A 21,430-nucleotide genomic window follows, 5' to 3' on the forward strand; every position below is an offset into this window, starting at 1 on the left:
CATTATTGTATCATTAATTCCCCAACACCTAGTAAACTTTCTGTCATGCAGAGGTGCCCAACTACATGATGAATAAACTGAATTTATGTAATCTGTTTCTACAACTGCTGTTTTCTCCGGCTATTTCTAAAAGCACTGTAAGCATACTGGCTAGCTATTCCCCATACTGCCACCGTGGTTGGCATTTCACCAATAGAGAATTATGAATTTGGATAAAATACAACTCTTTCTAGGCATTTGTTTTTAAAATTCAAAAGCTTTTAGGAATGGTAATCATCTGGTTATTATGTGTCACTAATGCTTCATTGAAAATTAGTTTACAATTGCTTTTCTCTAAAACAGGTGCTGCTTTTAGCTGTAGAAGGCCCCTGGATACCCAAGAAAGATAGGCCAAAGGAAGAGGTTCTAGAAGTTTAAAGAAATACCTCCTAAGTCAAGTGCCAAGCACAGTAATAGATGTTTAATGCGTATTATCTTGTTTAACTCTTACAATTCCTTGAGGGGAGTATGACTATTCCCATTTCACTCATGAAGACACTTGGTTTACAGAGAGGTTAAGAGGCTTGCAAGAGGTGACAAATAGAAAGTAATTATATGGAATTCACCCCAGACTTATCTCAAAGTTCATGTCCTTCTGTCCCAGTAGGATGTTCCTAGAAGGACACCAAAAGAGATGTGAAGGATGCTGAGGGGTACTTGCCTGCCTCATAGTTTTGCCTGGTGCTGGTCTTTTGCCATTAAAAAAAGTCACCAAAAACATAGTCCCTACTAGACTATGAGTTTAAGGACAGAGACTAGGTCTTACTCACCTTTGGAGACTTGGTATCTAATACAATGATGTGTGGAATGGGGTGATGCCCCAAGTCTTTTTATTAAAACAAATTTATTCTTATTCTCAGATCCTTTCAGTTTGTTTACCTAATGCTATATAGCTCTGGTATTTACAAGATTTGCCTTCTTTCTATCAAATGTTCTTCTCTTTTACTTTCCAGCTGGCTTGGTTCAGACAAAAGTGATAACATACTTAGACTGTGATGTACTAAAATAAGTAAAACATAAGGATTTTTAAACACAGCATGCAGTCAGTTTTCAGATGGTATAGGTTCAGCACTGCATTTTAGATTAGTGAGGTATTAGATGATGACCTTGTTAGAAGCCATTTCTGTCCATCTCTAAAATCTTCTCCCCTAATACTATTCTTTGTCTTCTAGTGAATACCCCTAGGACATGGTGAGATGCATGTGTGTACCAAAAACTGAAAAAACCAAGATAACCAGGAACAGGCAGTCCTCAACAAAGTGGCATCAGAGGTCAGAGGCAGGGAAGGATGTGCAGGATGGGCTGAGCTGCCCCCACCTGACATCCTGCCCCCATTACACAGGAGCAGAGACTTCTCTCTCACGACCAGGCTTTCTGGCTATCCTGTCATAATATGTTTTAACCTTGAAAGCATGATTCTATATTCAAAGTATATATTTAAAACAGACTTTACCAGTTGGATAGATAAGGGTATAGAGCTTTTCTCGTTTTTATATGGATAAATTTTCTCCTAAGACTATTCGAAGGATCTCCTTTTCTTTACTGCCACAGCCTCCGTAATATTCTCAACTTATATGAATGTAATCTCCGTAGCTGTTGGTTTAAGGCCATAATTTGTAGGTCTCTCTTACTATCTTTTAAAATAGTCCCTTTAGTTTTATGTCTACCGGCTTTAAATTTTGATTTTCAACAGCAGCTTGACAAGATTAATGAGCTGAAAATATATTTAACTGATACATCTTTTTTTTACTTTCAACAGAAAATTTCAAATTCAAGTTAATAAAACCCAAGTTACACCCATAAGTAATCCAAAAGAAAGTAGACATGAGTGTCAAAATTTTTTATACAACAGCTTCCTATAATATATTGAGATGCAATTAAAGTGGCCTCAAGTACATTTTCCTGGAGAAGTTGACTCATGTTACACACAGTTGGCAATATACACTAAGGCTGTGATTTGACCAACATTCCAAAGTGTGTGGGGGTGTGTGTGTGTGCACAAATGTATATACAAAACTATACATACACACATATACATATACATATACCTAATTCTGAGCATATATTTTACAATGCTTGATAATGCATTTCCTTTCAAAAAATCTATTTATAATTTTAAACGTTGCTTTACTTGTAACTACTTTGAGATCCTTCCAAAGAACATTTCTTGTTTCATCTTTGTATTCATTATGCATAGTAGGTACTTAATAATAAATGTTTGTTGAATAAGACCTTGGATAAGATATAGGAAACAACCTAATACAGAGAATGTTACCTAAAAAATATAACCTGAAAGAAACTATGGGGAATAATCACTGGCATACTTTCTAAATTCACAAAGTAAATTTACAGCAATCCCAGTAAATATTACTAGGATCAATTTAAAAAACTCTTTGGAGATTGTGAGAGTTGGTTTCTAAGTTTGTTGCAGATTTTACAGCAATTCAGTGGTTTTGTGCACTTAAAAATTATGGCATGAAAATAAAAACAAAAAAAGCAAGCCCCTAAAATAAATTTAAAATATCTCAGAACAAGAAAAGTTGGCTGCCTATGTGTTGTTTTTCAATATTAAATATATAATGTCATTTCTATTCCTACTTTAAAATTTTTGTTATAAAAGTATTGGACCTGGCCAACAGGTATCAAATGACTATTTTCTCAGAATAACATATATTGTTTAAAATTTACCTACAAAAACAACAGTCACAAGTTAACAACTTTGCAATAAAATTTACCTCGCTGGAACTGGTAGTTTGGGGCAGAGAACAGAAGATTTTGAAGATGTAGTGTATTCAGAAGGCTTTAGGTTGTAGCTACATAGTGCTGAACCTGTTCAAAGAAAAATTATATGTTAGCTGGCAGAAGACTCAGAAAAAATTCTCTCACTATCCATTTTAATTTTGTATCATTCAACATATGCAACTTTCCAAACATTATAGAATTCATAGAAATCTGATTTGATGTATAAGTCCTCAACCATTTAAAATTGACCAATTTTATCTCAACCAATTAAAATTTCTCTAAAATTACTATTAATGTAATTCATGTACAAATTTTAATTAATATTAAAGGTAAAAATAAGTGCTAGAACTACCTTTATTGAGTGTCAGGTTCTCTGCAAGATGACATTTATGTATTATACAATTTACTATAACTCTATAAAGCAGGTATTATTAAGCCTACTTTAGAGAGAAGGAAATAGAGGCTAAGAGACAAGGTAAATAACTTGCCTAAGAACATAGAGCTAGTAGGAGTAAAGCTGGGATTAAACACCACATCTCTTGACCACAAAGCCTCTGCTCAATTACATATTATGCCTGTTTTTACAATTACTGCATTTAACTCATGTAAATTTGGATAATACATTACTTATTTAAAAAGCAGGAAACATTCCTAACTGTAAATAAACTGAACAAATTGACAAAACTGATAAACTGATAAAAGTGATTCCTAGTTTTCAGAGTTTAAGACAGCTTAAATTCAACTGTAGATTGGTTATGCGAAAAAACATTAATTTTTCTGATTATATGGCCAACACACATTGAATATACATAACATGTATACAATGTAAAATTTACATAATACATTAATGTATTATATAATTTACTATTAACTCTATAAAGCTGGTATATACATTAATTTCCTTAGTATAGAAAATTGAGATGGATAAAGTCCACTAAATCCAATATAAGTCTTATTTTCCTGATCTGTTAATTTTAAAATACAGCAACTAGAATACTGGAAGGTTCATTGTATAATATATTGTTAAGTGAGGAGACCCAGGCTCCAGTTCTAATTTTGCTGCATTTCATCACATAAACTGTTTATATTTTATTAACTGCTGTTCCCACCAGATTACTAATTTGGTCAAATACTTTATTATTAAATAAACAGAATAGCTTTGCATCTGTACTATGATGATACTGAACTTTTATATTATATCACCATGGAAAAAGCTTAAAATATAATGTGAACAGCAGACTGCAACACTGAGTTAATTATGGAAAAGGCATGTGAGATAGGAGAAGGAACTGGAAGGCAATATAGAAAAAAGAATATAGCTTGATTTAATGGGACAACAAAATTGGGAACAAATTTATTTCATTTATATCTTGTCCTATCAATCAAAATAATTTTTAGAAAGGCACAAACCAACATTTAATTTAGCAATGATGCCCCAAACCAGCAAAAAACCCAACTGATTAAATATGTGAGCCTTAATAGCATACTGAAATGAGTGCATGTAGCATATATTTTATATAAAGATAATCTGAGTAATCTGACAATGCAAAATATTTTTAAAGCGATAATTATGAGTTACATGGCACTGTTCTTCAAGCTTTTAAAGCTTAAAGTAGGCTCAATAAGAAACTACGTTTTAAAAATTGTGCTTGACTACTCTTTTGCATTTTAATGATGTATTTTTTAAAAAGCTAAGCATAAATATTAAATATTTAACTCTTCTAAGAGCATTGTCTTTGACACTTGAATATAATGCCACTAGATTACATTTATAGCAATTTTGCAGACAACATAACAATGGCAAGGAAACATTTTAGATTAATCCTGAAATAGCTAGGAGTCCTAGTATAGAATTGCTTATGAAAAACAGCAACTGTGCCAATAAGTGTGGAGCATCCGATGTGATCATCAACTTCCTGATCTGAATTGTCAACTTATTTCTTTCAGAGTCCAAGATGGAATCGATTTGCACAAAATAAAAGGCCCTAACTAAAGCACTTTGTGTCAGTGCTGCCAAATACACTGCTTCATCTGAATTCAGTTAGCATAATCTCTATCCCCACCCTTTCTTCATTTAAAAAAGGAGGTCAGCAGGTGCAATGGAGTTCAATTTTATAAATACTTTCCCAGGATAATACTCAATGAAAGGATAATAGCCTTATCTCTGATGGTATTCTGGGACACAGGCCAGTACTAAATAGATCCTGTACTAAATAGATTAAAGGAAAAAGATCTTTACAATGTGTTAGTAGTAATAATCATAAGAAACCTTATACTGCTTCCTGCTCAAAGGGTTGATGAACAGAGAAGCCTCAATGAAGAACATTAAAACAATTCAGTAATGGCAAACATTTTATCACTGTTTTTCTTTTCATGTTCATTAGCTAAGCATTTTCAGTGAACATTCTGAAGGTAGTTTTTTTTTTTTTTTTTTTTTTTTTTTTTTACAGTGAACGTATAAAAAATACTTAGCACAAGAAGTTTGGATTTAACCAGTAGGACAAAGTTTTCCTTCTAATGCAAAAGCAGGTAAAAATTATACATGAGTAATGAAAAGCAGAAAACTAAGAACAAAAGCTTATCTAAAGCACACCAGAGGCAATCCATGCAACTCAGCCGATGTTATTCAAAGACTATCAAAATGAGTGATCTTAGGAACCTAACTTTAGTGTATAAACATTTATCATGGCAAACGGTTACTATGGCCCCCAGAATGTTTAACTACTATATTTTTTTCAAATGCTGTATAATAGTCAATTATTTAGTCTGAATTTATTATTCTTTAGCTCAATATCAGTTATATCAACTCCCCTAAGAGGTACGTTTCCATCACCACACTCCAAATATTACAGATGAAAAAAAAGTAATACTTCCAACGCCTTCAATGCAATCACTGGCAAATTTAGAAGTGGAATTCTTTGCCCCTAAGCTGCCATGCTTCCTTTGTGCCATTCCTAATACTCATAATTGGGTAAGTATTCAATAAACTCCTGGGCCAAAAAACATACGTTCTACAGACACCTCAAAAAAAACATCTTTGGAGAAAAATTAGTTCCACCATGTACCTTCTGACTTTATATTTTCTGTCCTGGTTAACGGTTCCACCATCCGTGAAACATACAAGTTATCGACATCTTTTTTATCTACTGTTTTCCTATACCATTCAAGAGATACCACATCCTGAACATTAGACCTTCCTATGTTATCTCAGACCTTCATGATCTCCTACTGTGTCAGTTAAAATACTGTAAAGTGTTTCTCATCTCCATTCTGCATATAACCATCAGAATGATCTTTGTACAATGTGGATTAGTCATATCACACCCCTATCCTCAGGATGAAGTCCAAATATCCTGGATTCAAGGTCCTCCTAAAGCAGGTCTCTACCTAAAACTCCAGACTCATCTCAACATAATAAACTACATACAATCAATGCTTGCTGTTTAACAAGCTTCCAGGTTTTCACACACACCACTCCCTCTGCTTGCGCTGTCCTTTCCCAGCTAGCACCTGAGTGTTAACGTCTGAGCAGCATTTCTACACACTACTCAAACTTCATCTCTTTTGTCAAGCCTTCTCTGACCCACCCAACAAAGCTATTTACTGCTTAGCTCCGTGATAAAACAGGGCATATTCTTTTGTAACTTTTTGTTTGTATATCATCTCTATTTTTACAATGCAAACTCTTTGAGAACTCAAACCTTATGCCTTTGAAATGTTTGGAACCTATATTTCCTGGTATATAGATGTCATCCAAAAGCCTTCTGTTGAATAAAACAGGTATCCTGAGTGGAGAAAAAATGAAATAACTGTTTTTAATCTCTTATATTTTGGTGTTATATGTTATATACAATGTTCGAATGCGTTTCACCATTTGCTACAAATATACGATCTAAAACAACATTCCTCAATCTTGGTATTATGACATTTTGTGCTGGACAATTCTTGGTTGTAGGGGGCTGTCCTGTGCATTGCAAGATGTTGAGCAACATCCCTGGCCTCTATCCACAAGATTCCAGTAGCCTCCTCCTAAGCTCTCACCCAGTGTGACAGCCAAAAATGTCTCCAGACATTGCCAATTATCTTTGAGGAGGCAAAAGCCTCCTCAAAGCTGTGAACCAATAGTTTAAAACATCACATTATTTGAAAATAAGATACAAAATAAAGAGTTTCTATGCTGGGGGCTAATTTTTCTTGCTTTAAAATTTTGTTTAATTTACCACCACAATGATATTTATAGGATCGATTAAAATTAAGGAAAATATTCCTTAAAACATGATTTAACTATTTGCAACTAATAGAAAAGAAAGTCTCTCAATGCAGAACAGTTTTTACTATGAAAGATTTCCATTGCCTTGTGATGTCTAATGAATTTAACCTCTTTTTCACTAATTAAGAAACACTATTTATATGCTGGGAGAATGGAAGATAATTTTCCAATTTTAATTCCCAGTAACCCATGAAAAGTATGGACATATTTGTAATTCCCAGGAAGCATCCACCTACAGAAATTAGCCAGGTAAGAATGTGGCATCATTTGTCAACCACTGTTGGCACATACTAGGCATACATACTAAATATTTGCTAAGTGAATTAATTTTGAACATCTATGTACGAGACTTCTACTAGGTGTTGTGGAGGATAAGGAGAATTCTGACTCAACCATACTGCAAACTCCTTAAATGTAGGGACTGTACTTTGTATCTCTGAAGCATGCTTAATGGGTACTAAGTATTTGGTGAATGAAAGAATTAGTTTAAACTGCAGTATCAAATGTAAGGATTTTCCTTCTTTTTAAACAACCAAGCATCCTTGCTGATCTCTGACTTGGAGGCAATTAATTCAGTTGCTAGAGTTGATCATTTCATTCATTTATAAATGATATCAAGTCAAATCTTTTGACTTACTGTGCCAAAAAGAAAACATAATTACTCTGGGGTTTAAGTTTTATTGATACTGACTGGTAAGAAAAAGGGTAATATACTGATCATCTATTGATATTGACTCTAAACTAATAACCAGATAACAATCAAAAAGACTTATTAGTATTCACAATTAGCATTATCTGAATGGACCACATAATCTGTTAAAGTTTTTAATGGCTAAACAGTAATCATTAAGAAAACACCAAGCTTCACGGCTCTACTCAAAATGTGAACGCAGTCTCAAGGTCAGGTTATAAAGCTCTCAAATTTTTTTCAAAATACAGTACATTGAAGAATCACTAGTAAATGGGAGTGCTTTTTCCACATACTATAAATGGGAGGCAAACAAAAGGAAAATAAGATTTCTGCCAGACTTTACTACTGTGTTAGGGAAGATAAAATATATATTATAAAACAGTTTGATAAGAATAATGGAAAATGTAATAAAAATTCCATGTGAACTATTAGCACTGAGAACCTATAGTCAGCTCCTAACTTACTCACAGGTTATGTTCATTTCTATTTATTTATGTATTTATGTATTTTTTTTTTTAGAGACAGGGATCTTGCTATGTTGCCCAGGCAGGCCTTGAACTCCTGAACTCAAGTGATCCTCCTGCCTTGGCCTCTCAGTAGGCTGGGAATACAGGCATGTATCACCTCACTCGGAAGATTGTGCTCATTTCTACACTGCCATTTAGAATTTAGACAGCAAGTGCAAAAATCAAAACAATATGCAAAGCATCTGGTGCAGTCCATGGCATACAATAGCTACCAATAAATGGTATGTTGAAACAAAACCCAGGGCTTAAGTCTGGTGTTTCTATTCCGATTCAGATGCCCATGCTGAACAATGGGGACAGTGGAGTGAAGTGAAGGGTCGTCTATGGACCAGAGATGCTGGGTCAGAATTAGAGGGGGGAGAGAGAAAGGAGAACTGTCTGAGCAGGCATTGTCTTCCCTTTCCCTTCACCACCTGTCTTGCAGGATGCATTGGTATCTTCACCACCTGTATTGGTGTGGCTGGGTTGAGATGAAAGCTGAAGGAGGGAGATTCTTCTCTCCCACTGTAATGTACATAGTTCCCTCTGATCCATGGGAATACATTCCAAGACCCCTTGGTGGATGCCCGAAGCTGTGGACAGTACCAAACCCTCTATATACTACGTCTTTGCGGTCTGGTAACTGATAGGGCTACTAAGAGACTAAGTGGTGGGCAGCATACACAGTGTGGATATGCTGGACAAAGGGATGATTCGTGTCTGGGTGGGATGGGGCAGGTCCGTGCAAGATTTCATCATGCTACTAAGCAAAATGCACAATGTAAAACTTATGAATTGTTTATTTTTGGAATTTTCCATTAAATATTTTCAGACTGCAATTGACCATGGGTAACTGAAATCAAACAGTAAAACTACGGATAAGGGAGAACTACTGTAGCGTTATTTGAATTTTCAAAAATAATGGTAATAAGGAGGAAAGTAGCCTGTTCATCAGACTGAAGACAGGGAAAGTGAAAGTAAGATGGAATTCATGCCCTGCTGAAAATAAGAACTCAGATAAGAGCATTCACCAGATGGTTTCAGTTTTCTCTGTAGGGCATACGTTTAGGAAAAAGGACAAACAAGAGGGCTTAAGAGAAGAGATATGAATAATCACTTGGATAGTATTATAAGGGAGATAAATGAGTTATTTAGAGATGAATAAAAAGAACTGATTTCACAGAAATACTGGTTAGATTGGAGAACAATTTACCTGCTGGTGTCAACTCACACAGATAACAGAATTGAGGATCAAGTTTTCTGTGAGAATGAGAAATTATTAAGTGGCAATAGAGGACAACAGGAAATCCAGCCCATCATTTTTTCAAAAAACATTTATGGATATCTACTTATCTACTATGGGAGCCTCTATATTAGGGCCTGGATATTCCCAGATGAAAAGAGCACAAGCTTGCTCCTAGGAAATTCACACACAACTGCAAGAAGTTTGATACTGAGTCCTTATGGTATTTGGCAACTTCAATTCTTTAAAGGCAATTTTTAAACTGTTTTCTTCTCTAGCATTATATATTTATAATATTTGTGTTATATGAATTATGAACCATAAAAATAAATGCACATTTGTACCCCTACCACCCAACTTATGTACTAGCATTCACAGTTCTTTTATCATTATTATTTTTCTTTTTCTTTTTTTTTTTTTTTGAGACAAAGTTTTGCTCTTGTTGCCCAGGTTGGAGTGCAGTGGCATGATCTCAGCTCACCGCACCCTTCACCTCCCAGGTCCAAGTAATTCTCCTGTCTTAGCCTCCCGAGTAGCTGGGATTACAGGCACCTGCCACCACGCTTGGCTAATTTTTGTATTTTTAGTAGAGCTGAGGTTTCACCATGTTGGCCAGGCTGGTCTCAAACTCCTGACCTCAGGTGATCCACCCACCTTGGCCACCCAAAGTGCTGGGATTATAGGTGTGAGCCATGTGCCCAGCCAGCACTCACATTTTTATATTTGTCTGCCTGCCTTTCAAAGCTCTGTGTAATATGACAGCATCTCCACAATACCAATCTAATTTCCAGCTATTTCTTCCAAACTCTCTATTGTAGTCATACTTGACAGGGGCATTCCACAAACTCTAAGTGCCCAAGAAAACATCTTCTTTTTCTTGTTTAAAAGAAGCAAAGATTTGAGGAAATAATTTATTTGCCTATTAAATACATTTCTTACAACCACCACCATAGGAACCAAGAGCTTCTTTCCCTTTAATTTCTAGAGGTAATAAAATTTCATGTGAATGGATGGTTGTAAGTGCTAAAAAGTACTTTCAAATGTTGTCATGGAAACTTAAAATTCTTTGAAAAGGATTTATACTATCTTCTCATTCTAGCAAGAAACATGTTATATTGCCTTGCATCTTAAAATAAGGTATAAAATTAGCACTTAAACCGTTACTACCTCAAACAGGACTCCTTTTTCATGAACTTAATAAAAATTATGATAAAATAAAGACAAAATAAAATTACTATCGTAATCATTTGTAAGTGTACAGTTCAGTGACATTAAGTACATTCAAACTGTTGTGCAAGAATCACCACCATCCATCTCCAGAACTCTCTTCATCTTACAAAACTAAAACTCTTCACCCATTAGACAATATCCCCATTCCACTCTCCCTGCCACCCTGGCAACTATCATTCTACTTTGTCTATATAAATTTGACTACTCCAGGATGGAATCATACAGTATTTGTCCTTCTGTGACTGGCTTACTTCACCTCGCATGACGTCCTCAAGGTTCATCCACGTTATAGCATGTGTCAGAATTTATTTTCCTATTTCTTATTGTGGTAAAAAAAATGCATAACATATCATTGACTATCTTAACCATTTTTAAGTGTACAGTACAGCACTATTAACTATATGCATATTGTGGTGCAACAGATTTTTAGAACTTTTTCATCTTGTAAATCTGAAACTCTAGTCATTGAACCACAACTCCCTTTCTCCCCCTCCTTCAGCTCCTGGCAACCACACTTCTACTTTTCGTTTCATGTAAGTGGAATTATGCAGTCTTTTTCTTTTACGACTGACTTATTTGACTTAGCATAGTGTCCTCAATTTTCACGCAAGTTGAAGCATATGACGTTTCTTTCCTCCTTTTTTAAGGCTAAAATAATATTCCATTGTATGTATACACCACATTTTCTTTGTTTTTGTTTGTTTTTGAGGTTTTTTGAGACAGGGTCTCACTCTGTCACCCAGGCTAGACTGCAGTAGCATGATCTCGGCTCACTGCAATCTCCTGGGTTCAAGAGATCCTCCCGCCTCAGCCACCTGAGTAGCTGGAACTACAAGTGCGTGACACCATGCCTAGGCAATTTCATTTTTTGTAGAAATGACATCTCACTACGTTTCACAGGCTGGTCTTGAACTCCTGAACTCAAGTGCTCTTCCTGCCTCAGTTTCCCAAAGTTCTGGGACTACAGGTGTGAGCCACCACCACTGGTAGTTCACCATATTTTCTCCAACCATTTATTGGTCTACAGACATTAGGTTGCTTCCACCTCTTGGCTATTGTGAATAATGCTACAATGAACATGATTGTGCAAATATCTCTTCAAGATCCTCTTTTCAATTCTTTTGGATATATTCTCAGAAGTGGGACTGCTGTATCATATGCTAATTTTATCTTTAATTTTTTGAGGAACCTACATACTATTTTCCATAGCAGCTGCACTGTTTCACATTCCCATCAATGGTACACAAAGGTTCCAGTTCTCCACATCCTCATGAACACTTGTGTGATTTTAGGTGTGTTTTTTTATACTAGCTCTTCAGATAGTCTATATATTAACTCCTTACCAGATATCTGATTTATAAGTATCTTCTATGGGTTGACTTTTCTCTTCTGTTGATTTTTATCCCTTGATGTACAGTTTTCAATTGTGACGTAATCCAATTTATGTATTTTTTTCTTTTGTTGCCTGTGCTTTTGGTGCCATCCAATAAACTATTGCCAAATGCATTGCCATGTAACTTTCCCTTACATTTTCTTCTAAGAGTTTCTGCAGTTTTAGCTCTTACATTTAGGCTCTTTCATGGACTTTACACTATCCCCTCTTACTGACTTGAAAATTTCCCACCTAAGTTTGAATTATATATTAAAGACATTCCTCTCTGAAATTACCGATTGAGGTTTATATATCTGAGGCTAAAGGGTCTGTGTATTTTCTAACAGAAATATACTGTAACAACATGCAGACATAGATTCTAATAAAAATTACTTACTACTCTGGAATCAACTTGCACCTCAAACGATAGAAAAGATAACTGAATGGCCAGGTGTGTGGCTCATACCTGTAATCCCAGCACTTTGAGAGGCCAAGGAGGGAGGATTACTTAAGGCTAGGAGTTTGACACCAGCCTGGATAACACGGTGATACCTCATTGCCACATAAAGTAAAAAAACTATTTGGGCATGGTGACACATGCCTGTAGTCCCAGTTGCTCAGGAGGCTGAAGCAGGAGAACCACTTGAGCCCAGAAGTACAAGGCTGCAGTGAACCATGATTGTGCCACTGTACTACAGCCCAGACTACTGCACTTTAGTCTGTCTTTTAAGCAAGAAGAAAAAGAAAAAAAACAGATAACTTACAAAGACAAAAGAAGGAAAAATAATGCAAAAAGCAGAGAAATAATTCTCTCAGTGACAAGGGTAATATTGGAATTAAATCTTACCAGGTCTAGTTTTAAGCTACCAATTCAAACAACAGCATAGGTTCTTTTGAGAAATTCAGAAATTTCAAGTTAGGGTTGCTACTCAAATAAGGTATTTAGGCCCCTATACCAAAGGCTCTCTCTCCGATATAATTTTATAGCTCTTCTATTTGCCTGCTAAAATTTTGTCTTCTCTATCCTCCATCGTTGTGTTTCTTGATGCTGTCATTTTTTATGGCTACCTTATTGACTTATTATTCATACAGCTGGCACAAAACCCTAAAGGTATCTTTGTAGCTAGGCACCAATTTAAGAAGTCTGTTTTCTGAAATAATGTTTATTCATTAATAAATCTTGAGCACCTACTTTGTGCAAGACACAGTGAGAAATACAAAGCTGTAACACCCACCAGGAGGGTCTTCTTAACTAAACCTGAACAGGCCACAGTCAGTATTATATTCATTTAGAAGGATACCAGCCTGGAAACAAAGCATACCAGCAGGGGAGCATGGGGCATTTCTCCTCCAGGGAACATCTCAGCAGGCCACACAGCTAGCTCTCTTCTAGCCCTCCAGATGACAGCTCAGGTTCAAGGGACCAAGACTCACAACCAGTGGGTTTGAGAAGATATGTTGGAAGATAGTTCGAGACTAGATCATAGCTTTGAATGATAGTATAAGACATATAGACTTTTATTTTTTACTATGGATGCTTTCTAAGCAAGGGGTTAGCATTGATTGAAGCTCTAGGAATATTAACACGGCAGCAGTACATAAGAGAGCTAAAACTAGAGAGAAACTGGAGGCAGAAAGACTATTACATTCCATTAGTGGAATAATAATATTAATAATTACAATGATAATAGCAGCAGCCAATAATTTTTCTTAGCAACTTAATATTTGCCAGATACTGTTCTAAGCATTGTTCATGTATCAAGTCCTCATAACAATTCTATAAAGTATAATAGGTATGAATATTGTCCCTATTTCATAGATGTGGAAACGGAGGCAAGGAGAAGTCAAGTACTTTGCCCAGAGTCTCACAGCCAGTGAGTGGTAGGAGCAACATTTGAACCCAAACAATCGGACTCCGGAGCGTATACTTTTAACCACTCAACCACACCACTTGTCAGAGTATACTCACATTGTCTAAAATTCTGGAAAAACCCTTAAGGAAGGGCTCCCCTCTCCCTAAGAAACCTTATAATGATGAGGCTGGTAGTTCTGGTAAGAGGCTCAGCAACAACACATGTGGGGATACCATATGGTAATAAAAAATGAGATCGTGAAGAGCGGTTGGCACTTCTTTATTCAAGTGCCTACCAAGTGTTCAGTATTCTTCATATATCATCTTACTTAATCTTCATAACAACATATGAGGGAGTATTATTTTTAATCCACATTTTTTCAGATGAGGAAATCTAGGCTCAGAGAACTTTTACCCTTTACCCTTATTACAGAGGCAGTCAGTGACAGTCAGCACTGGAATCCAGACCCAAATCAACCCATGTTATCCTATGCTGAGGGCATGGAACAACGGGACAGGGATACTGCCAGCCTGGAAGGCTGCAGTCCTCCTGCCTTCAGAAGGCTAGCATCCCCAACAGGAAGACACTGGAGCCATGCTAGTGTGTGCAGAGTTATGGTTCCAGGCTGTCTGTCCACCCAGCCAGAAGTTGTACCCACTGGATACTTGGGTCGGTCCTTGTTCCAAGGAACCAGCACCAGCCTGTGGATCTGGGCAGGACCCAGGCAGCTCTGAGGATTCCTACAAACAAAATACAAGCATGAAACCTCAAAGAAATTAAAAAACAGGGGCCTTTACAAAGGGTGGTTAAAAAAACGATTCTTAGAAAAGAATTGAGGCAAGCCGGCCGGGCGCGGTGGCTCAAGCCTGTAATCCCAGCACTTTGGGAGGCCGAGACAGGCGGATCATGAGGTCAGGAGATCGAAATCATCCTGGCTAACACGGTGAAACCCCGTCTCTACTAAAAAATACGAAACACTATCCAGGCGAGGTGGCGGGCGCCTGTAGTCCCAGCTACTCGGGAGGCTGAGGAAGGAGAATGGCGTAAACCCGGGAGGCGGAGCTTGCAGTGAGCTGAGATCCGGCCACTGCACTCCAGCCTGGGTGACAGAGGGAGACTCCGTCTCAAAAAAAAAAAAAAAAAAAAAAAAGAATTGAGGCAAGCCATGTGGACCTGAGGATGGTACCTACAGATAAAATGCCCCGGAGAACAGAGCTAGATTTCAGGAAACTATGTTAGTTTTCTCAGCTAATTCCCCTATGTTTAGCCTCAAAGTTTCTCACAATTATTTTTAGAAAAAGAGCTATGACAGAACATTAAATTTAAAAAGCAGAACACAAAACTATATACACACCGACTCATTGAAAAAGTACTGATGTTGGAATTTTAATTTCTACTTCTTATTTTTTCTGAACTTTTCAAATTTCCTATAATATGCATATGTTACATTGCTAACCAGGGTTATACACATACACACACACACACACACACACACACACACACACACACATACACACACATATGTATATATATTATTTCAATATATAAAATTTGTTTCAATTTATATAAATGTGAACTGAAATACTTTTAACCAATCCTTGGGAAGGGGGAACAAGAAACAAATTTTACACAGAGTGGTTTAGTAATTTCCAAACACTCAACAGACTACATCAAAGTCACCTGAGATATTTATTTAAAAAAGACTAACTTCCAGAGCACAAAGACCCACTCAGTCAGAATTTTGCTGGGTGGGTCCCAGGAATCTGGAGTTTAACAAGCTCCCTGGGTGCTATAATATTTTTTAGCAAGGAAGTCCAAAATTATTTCAATTATCTAAGGTTCCTTGATAATTTATTTAACACTAGGGCAAATTTATATTTAACAAATAGAACAAGGTGATAGGACATAGATTTGGATGGCCTAATGTCTCACCATTCATCTCTGCAAACTTCTGAACATCACTCAGAGTTTTCAGTTCTTGCCTTGGACATGCTGCTACACACAGTGCTACGGACTTAATCTTCCGGTTTATCAAGTCCAGGTTGCATGGATCCAAAAAGAATACATACCTAAAGCATGGAGAAAAAACTGAGATATTATTTCACAAAACACATTGTGGGTCACTGCATATTTGACTAAGCCTAGAGCAAAGAACATCTATTCCACATTCCTCCATGATAAAAATCTCATCATAAATACATTTTTAAAAAATTGCTTATAAACAGACTAACAGTGGGAATAGGGGAATTGTAGGATTCATAATTATCATGATCTATTTTTCTAATATTTAAATGTTTGTATTGTACACATGCATATTTTATAATCAGAAATCATCTATTTTAGTTTTCTTCAAATCATTAATTTTTTCTTATTTTGTCAAACTTGTACCAAAAAAATTATTGGAATATCATAATACTGCTATATAATATAGCATGAATTGCAGTTTATATATAAACTGTAAACTTTAGTTAATAAATATAATTCATTCATTATATATAATTCATATAAACAATTACATAATTCCAAAAATGAATATATATTATAGATATCAATGAATATATACAACTGAATACATAAAGTTAAATGGAGACTAGAGGGAAATACACCAACATTTCAAGTACAGTCGTCTCTGGGTATTAAAATAAAGTGATTTTTAATTTATTTTACCTTTCATAATCCGCATCTTCTAGAAAGAACGCCAATTACTTTTGAGCTGATATAATTGTGGTAAATATTGTTTATTAATAGTTAAATACTGTCCATTACAGATAGACAAAAAAATCCCCAAATCTGAAATTATACCCTTTAAGTTCTGTATACTTGTATTTTAGGAAAGGGAAGATTAATTAGAAAGCATACTGAAGCATGTATTTTTAATGTTATAAAGTAGATGAGATGATAAAGATTGTAGATGTTAACATTTGCTCAAAGAGAAAATAAGGGCTAAACATTTTCAACTGAGATAAGCTAAGTGCAATAATATGGATCAAGGAAGGGAGTACAAGAAGGAATGCTTCCACCTAAAATGAATCTCCAGCCAGGGTTCAATTCCACTGAGTTCATAGGAAGTTTTATAAAATCATGCATCTGTCAATAGCCTTTCACACGGTTAAACTCTGTTGCTATGCAAAATGTGGTTTCAAATCTGGAACAGGAAATATAACCAAATATAAAAATTAGGAGAACAAACTGAAAAGCAGAAAACGTAAAAGTCAATACATACGCTAAAATGGAAACTTTTATATGAAGGGGAAAAAAAAGTAAGTAGGAAAAAAAAGGGGGGCAACTACAGACGCCTTTGCAGATCAAGTAATTCTGCACACTTCAGCACAGCAATGGGTCTGGGAACCCGGCATGAAGGTCAGGTATAACTTACCAAACTGAAAGAAAACAAAAAAAAACCGTGTGTGTGACCCTATCAGTGACTCCAAACCAGCGACTCCAAATGTTCTATCTATACAGATAGAAGGAAAGAAAAAAAGCCAGGCAAGATGAGGTTTAGAAGTAGGTTTTGTGGACTGTTTCCATGGCTGATAACAAGGAAGTAGGGCATACAGAGAATTGTTTCTGGCAACTTCCGAGTAGAAACAAGCATTCTCTTACTAATTCTCCCTTCTTCTATCCTGGGCATCTGACTAAGCATGTCTATGCCTGTGACCCTGTATAATGAATTGCACAAAGACAGATCATGGACAGGGTCCTTGAAAAATGTGTCACAAAACTTTTGAATCAACCACTACTGCTATCACTACCACCACCACCACCACCACCACCACCACCACCACCACCACCACCACCACTATCACTGCTACCATTGCCATCACCACCACTATCACTACTAAGAATACTTTTTTTTTTTTTTTGAGATGGAGTTCTGCTCTGTCAGCTCTGTCACACAGGCTAGAGTGCAATGGCATGATCTCAGCTCACTGCAACCTCAGCCTCCCAGGTTCAAACGATTCTCCTGCCTCAGCCTCCTGAGTAGCTGGAATTACAGGCACCTGCTACCACACCTGGCTAATTTTTGTATGTTTAGTAGAGACAGGGGTTTCACCATGTTGGCCAGGCTGGTCTTGAACTCCTGATCTCAGGTGGTCCACCCACCTTGGCCTCCCAAAGTGCTGGGATTACAGGTATGAGCCACTGCGCCTGGCCTAATAATACTTAATGATAAAGACTTTAAAAAATGATAGCCGATTTTATTGAGTACTTACTATTTATCAGACACTGTATTAAACCCTTTACATATATTAACTCATTTAATTCTCACAGTAATTCTGTTGTGTGTTTCTCTATGGGGTGGGAGTTGGGCAGTGGAACTGGGATGAGAGAGAGGCATTGAGTACGCAGTTCTAAGTGATAAGCAATGCCTTGAGAACCATCTGGGGAATCACACCACAGTAGAAAAAGAAGCTTAGGGAAAAGGAAAAAAAGTCAGAAGCTGCCTGGGCCGTGCTGCTGGGACTAGGCTGGATCAATGACAACCTCTTGAGAATAGATGCACTGTCCGTCCTGCAGGCTTCAGCCTCCTCCAAGGGCAAAAGTATACCAATGACATTTCTAACTTCTTCTATACCTTAAAACATATTCCTTTGACTTATGCTAGTGACTGGGCAGCAACCTTATCCCTTGCTTTAGTCAGACCAATGTGAACTTGCTTTCTGGTTCTCTCTTAATAGTTCTCTGACCTTGGAAAATATATTTATCCTTCTGACCCTCAGTTTCCTTATCTGAAAAATTACATATCACCTATTTTATAGTTTGTTGTAATGTGATCAATAATATATATTAAGCACCTAACATAGCATGCACTCAGTGATTTGTGTCATTACCACAAAGAATACTATTTGCTTTCCACACATTTTACATTTCATAGTAAGGAACTAAACTCAACACTTTCTTATATGGGCATAAAACAGGGATACAATACTAATATTTAGTTTTCATTTAGAAAAAAAAAAATCTGTGTAGGAGTATTCATGACTAAGGGTAAAGTCATTACCCCCTTGAGAACCAAGTAGGCCGCCAAAACAGATCCAGCACAAGGAAAACAAGAACAGGAGGGCGAGAAGAATGCTACCATGACTACAACATTCTGAAATTAACACTGCACATTTTTCAGCCTGTGTATGTGGTTTGAAAAGACCTAAAAACTTACTTGAAATGGTATCTTCAAGAAATACACACTCACATACATCACATGCTTACACTCCATATCTTACCTGCCCTTCATAGTCTAAGAATTTATTAAGCTGGGTAGGCGCAGTGGCTCAAGCCTGTAAACCCAGCACTTTGGGAGGCCAAGACGGGCAGATCATTTGAGGTCAGGAGTTCGATACAAGCCTGGACAACATGGTGAAATCCCATCTCTACTAAAAACACAAAAATTAGCTGAGTGTGGTGGCAGGCAACTGTAATTCCAGCTACTTGGGAGGCTGAGGCAAGAGAATCGCTTGAACCCGGGAGGCGGAGGTTGCAGTGAGCCAAGATGGCACCACCGCACTCCAGCCTGGGCGACAGAGCGAGATTGTGTCTCAAAAAAAAAAAAAAAAAAAAAAAAAGCAAAAAGAAAGAAGGAAAAGAGAACATATTAAGCTTAATTCTCTATGCACTTCACATATTCAAATGCATACTCATAAAGTTAAGAATAACATGGAAACCTTGATCATAGGTCCAGATTCTCTTAACATTTGCTGGGTGTGTGGGTATTAGTCACTGTCACATTCAAGACCTTATTTGATCTTTGCAACAACTCTGTGAGGTAGGGGTCATAACCATTCCAAAGATGTTAAAACTGAGGCCTTGAGGCCTAACCACCAGGCCCAAGAGAGCTAGTAGGTGCCAAAGCATGAATTCAAACCTAGTACCTCTGATTCTGAATTTCACTGTTTCCATTCTGCACTATTCCAAAATATTTCCTACAAATATCATTAGTAACTTTAACTGTTCTCTATTAACTTTGAATATTGTTTCCAGCATTCTGAAGTTCATCCACTCCATAGCAACATGCTTGCAAGTAATTATATTTTAACTAATTCATATTTAACTGAATATTTACAGAGGAGGCAAAGTGCGTGTATCAAACCTTTATTTATGATTTATTAACCTTTATTTATGATTTATTAAACTTGCACTTTCTCGCCTTTTGATTTGAAAATGTCCTTAACCAGGTAAATGAATGCTTACATCAGTTTTTCACTTTTCAGTTTAAACAAAATGAACTGATAGTTTTATTTTTATTTTTAGACAATGAAACAAATAATCGTAATAAGCATGGCACTGACAAACCAGATTATTGTAACTGAAAACTACAGATGAGTATTCCAGCTGAGAGGGTAACACACAGTATCCGCCTAGTTTCACTCCCGACAGGGCAAGGATCAGGAAAGAGATGCAGCACATACATTTTGAAAAAGCTTCTCAGGCCAACTCTGATTATTTGCCTTGGCCTCCATACCTCCTCCTTCTCTACGCCACCTCCAAGGTGGAGAGCCCATGTCACAGATAATCCATAAACCTAAGTTAAGAGCAAGTTTGTCGTTGTTATCCTCAGTGAATCTTTTACTGAGCCTTTTGATAATTTAAATACAGCTTTAAGTTTCACATCCTTTAGAGGAACAGGAATAAATAAAATACCAAAAGTGAGAATGAAAGACAAGAAGCAGTAAGAGAAAAATACTCTATAAACAAAACAGCCTAGACACCTGCAGGCATTGGCATATACAATATGCACATAGCATGATCAGATGATACAGAAATGCATTTGCAAAGGGAATTGCAAAACAGCCTAGGTAAGCTTTGAACTTAAAAGGTAGATAGGAATGGAGAAAAATGCTCAGACCAAACTGCAAAGCAAACATTACAGAGGACAGCAGGTAAGGCATGTCAATGTGTATTTATTACAGTTGGGGTGGTTTCCAGAAATTATTTGAGGAAGAGAAAAAGGTTTATTTTTAAATGGATATTTTTGAGATACAATAACAAATTATCCCAAAAGGTAGGAAAAGGAGAGATGTCTAAATAAAATGCTCTGTCTACACAGTGAATGAAGGGGACAGATGCACCAAAGATGAAAACAGGATGAGACAAAGGAGGGACATTAAATCACTGAAACTCAGGAAAAAGGATAAGAGTCACAAAAGAAGTGACTTTTAAAGCTGCGCTCAGAGCAAGAAGATGAAAACGATGATACCATGCCACAGAAGGTTTAAAACTCATTTAAACTTGTTTTGCTTTTACTTTCTTTACTGAAGATAGGAGAAGGTAAAGACAGTAAGATTCACTGGTAATTTACTTTGAGTCACAAAGCATTACAGGATTTAGCCTCACAATATCCTAATTTAACAAATGATGGAACTGATTGGCAAGCTGGGTGACTAACCTAACTTTCCAGTTCAAACTGGAAAGTGAGAATAAATGTAAAGGAGAGTGAGTTACAGACCAGTCAAGTCAGTTGATTAAATCAGTGCAATCTTCTGGGATCC

The 21,430-nt window shown here is 36.6% G+C and overlaps 1 protein-coding gene across 4 annotated transcripts in view; it reads right to left on the reverse strand.

Moving 5' to 3' along the window:
- Positions 1-21,430, reverse strand: part of SLC44A1 (solute carrier family 44 member 1) — a 198,827-nt gene that overhangs the window by 88,274 nt on the left and 89,123 nt on the right. For all 4 annotated transcript variants that reach the window (XM_010353308.2, XM_010353307.2, XM_010353309.2 and 1 more), the window contains 2 exons: positions 15,879-16,015; positions 2,775-2,868 (listed from right to left, as the gene is read on the reverse strand). In XM_010353308.2, coding sequence (XP_010351610.1) covers positions 2,775-2,868; positions 15,879-16,015 — 231 coding nt within the window. The remainder of the gene's footprint in view (positions 1-2,774; positions 2,869-15,878; positions 16,016-21,430) is intronic.

The sequence above is a fragment of the Rhinopithecus roxellana genome, chromosome 16 (assembly GCF_007565055.1).
Source record: "Rhinopithecus roxellana isolate Shanxi Qingling chromosome 16, ASM756505v1, whole genome shotgun sequence".
NCBI classification, from domain to species: domain Eukaryota; kingdom Metazoa; phylum Chordata; class Mammalia; order Primates; family Cercopithecidae; genus Rhinopithecus; species Rhinopithecus roxellana.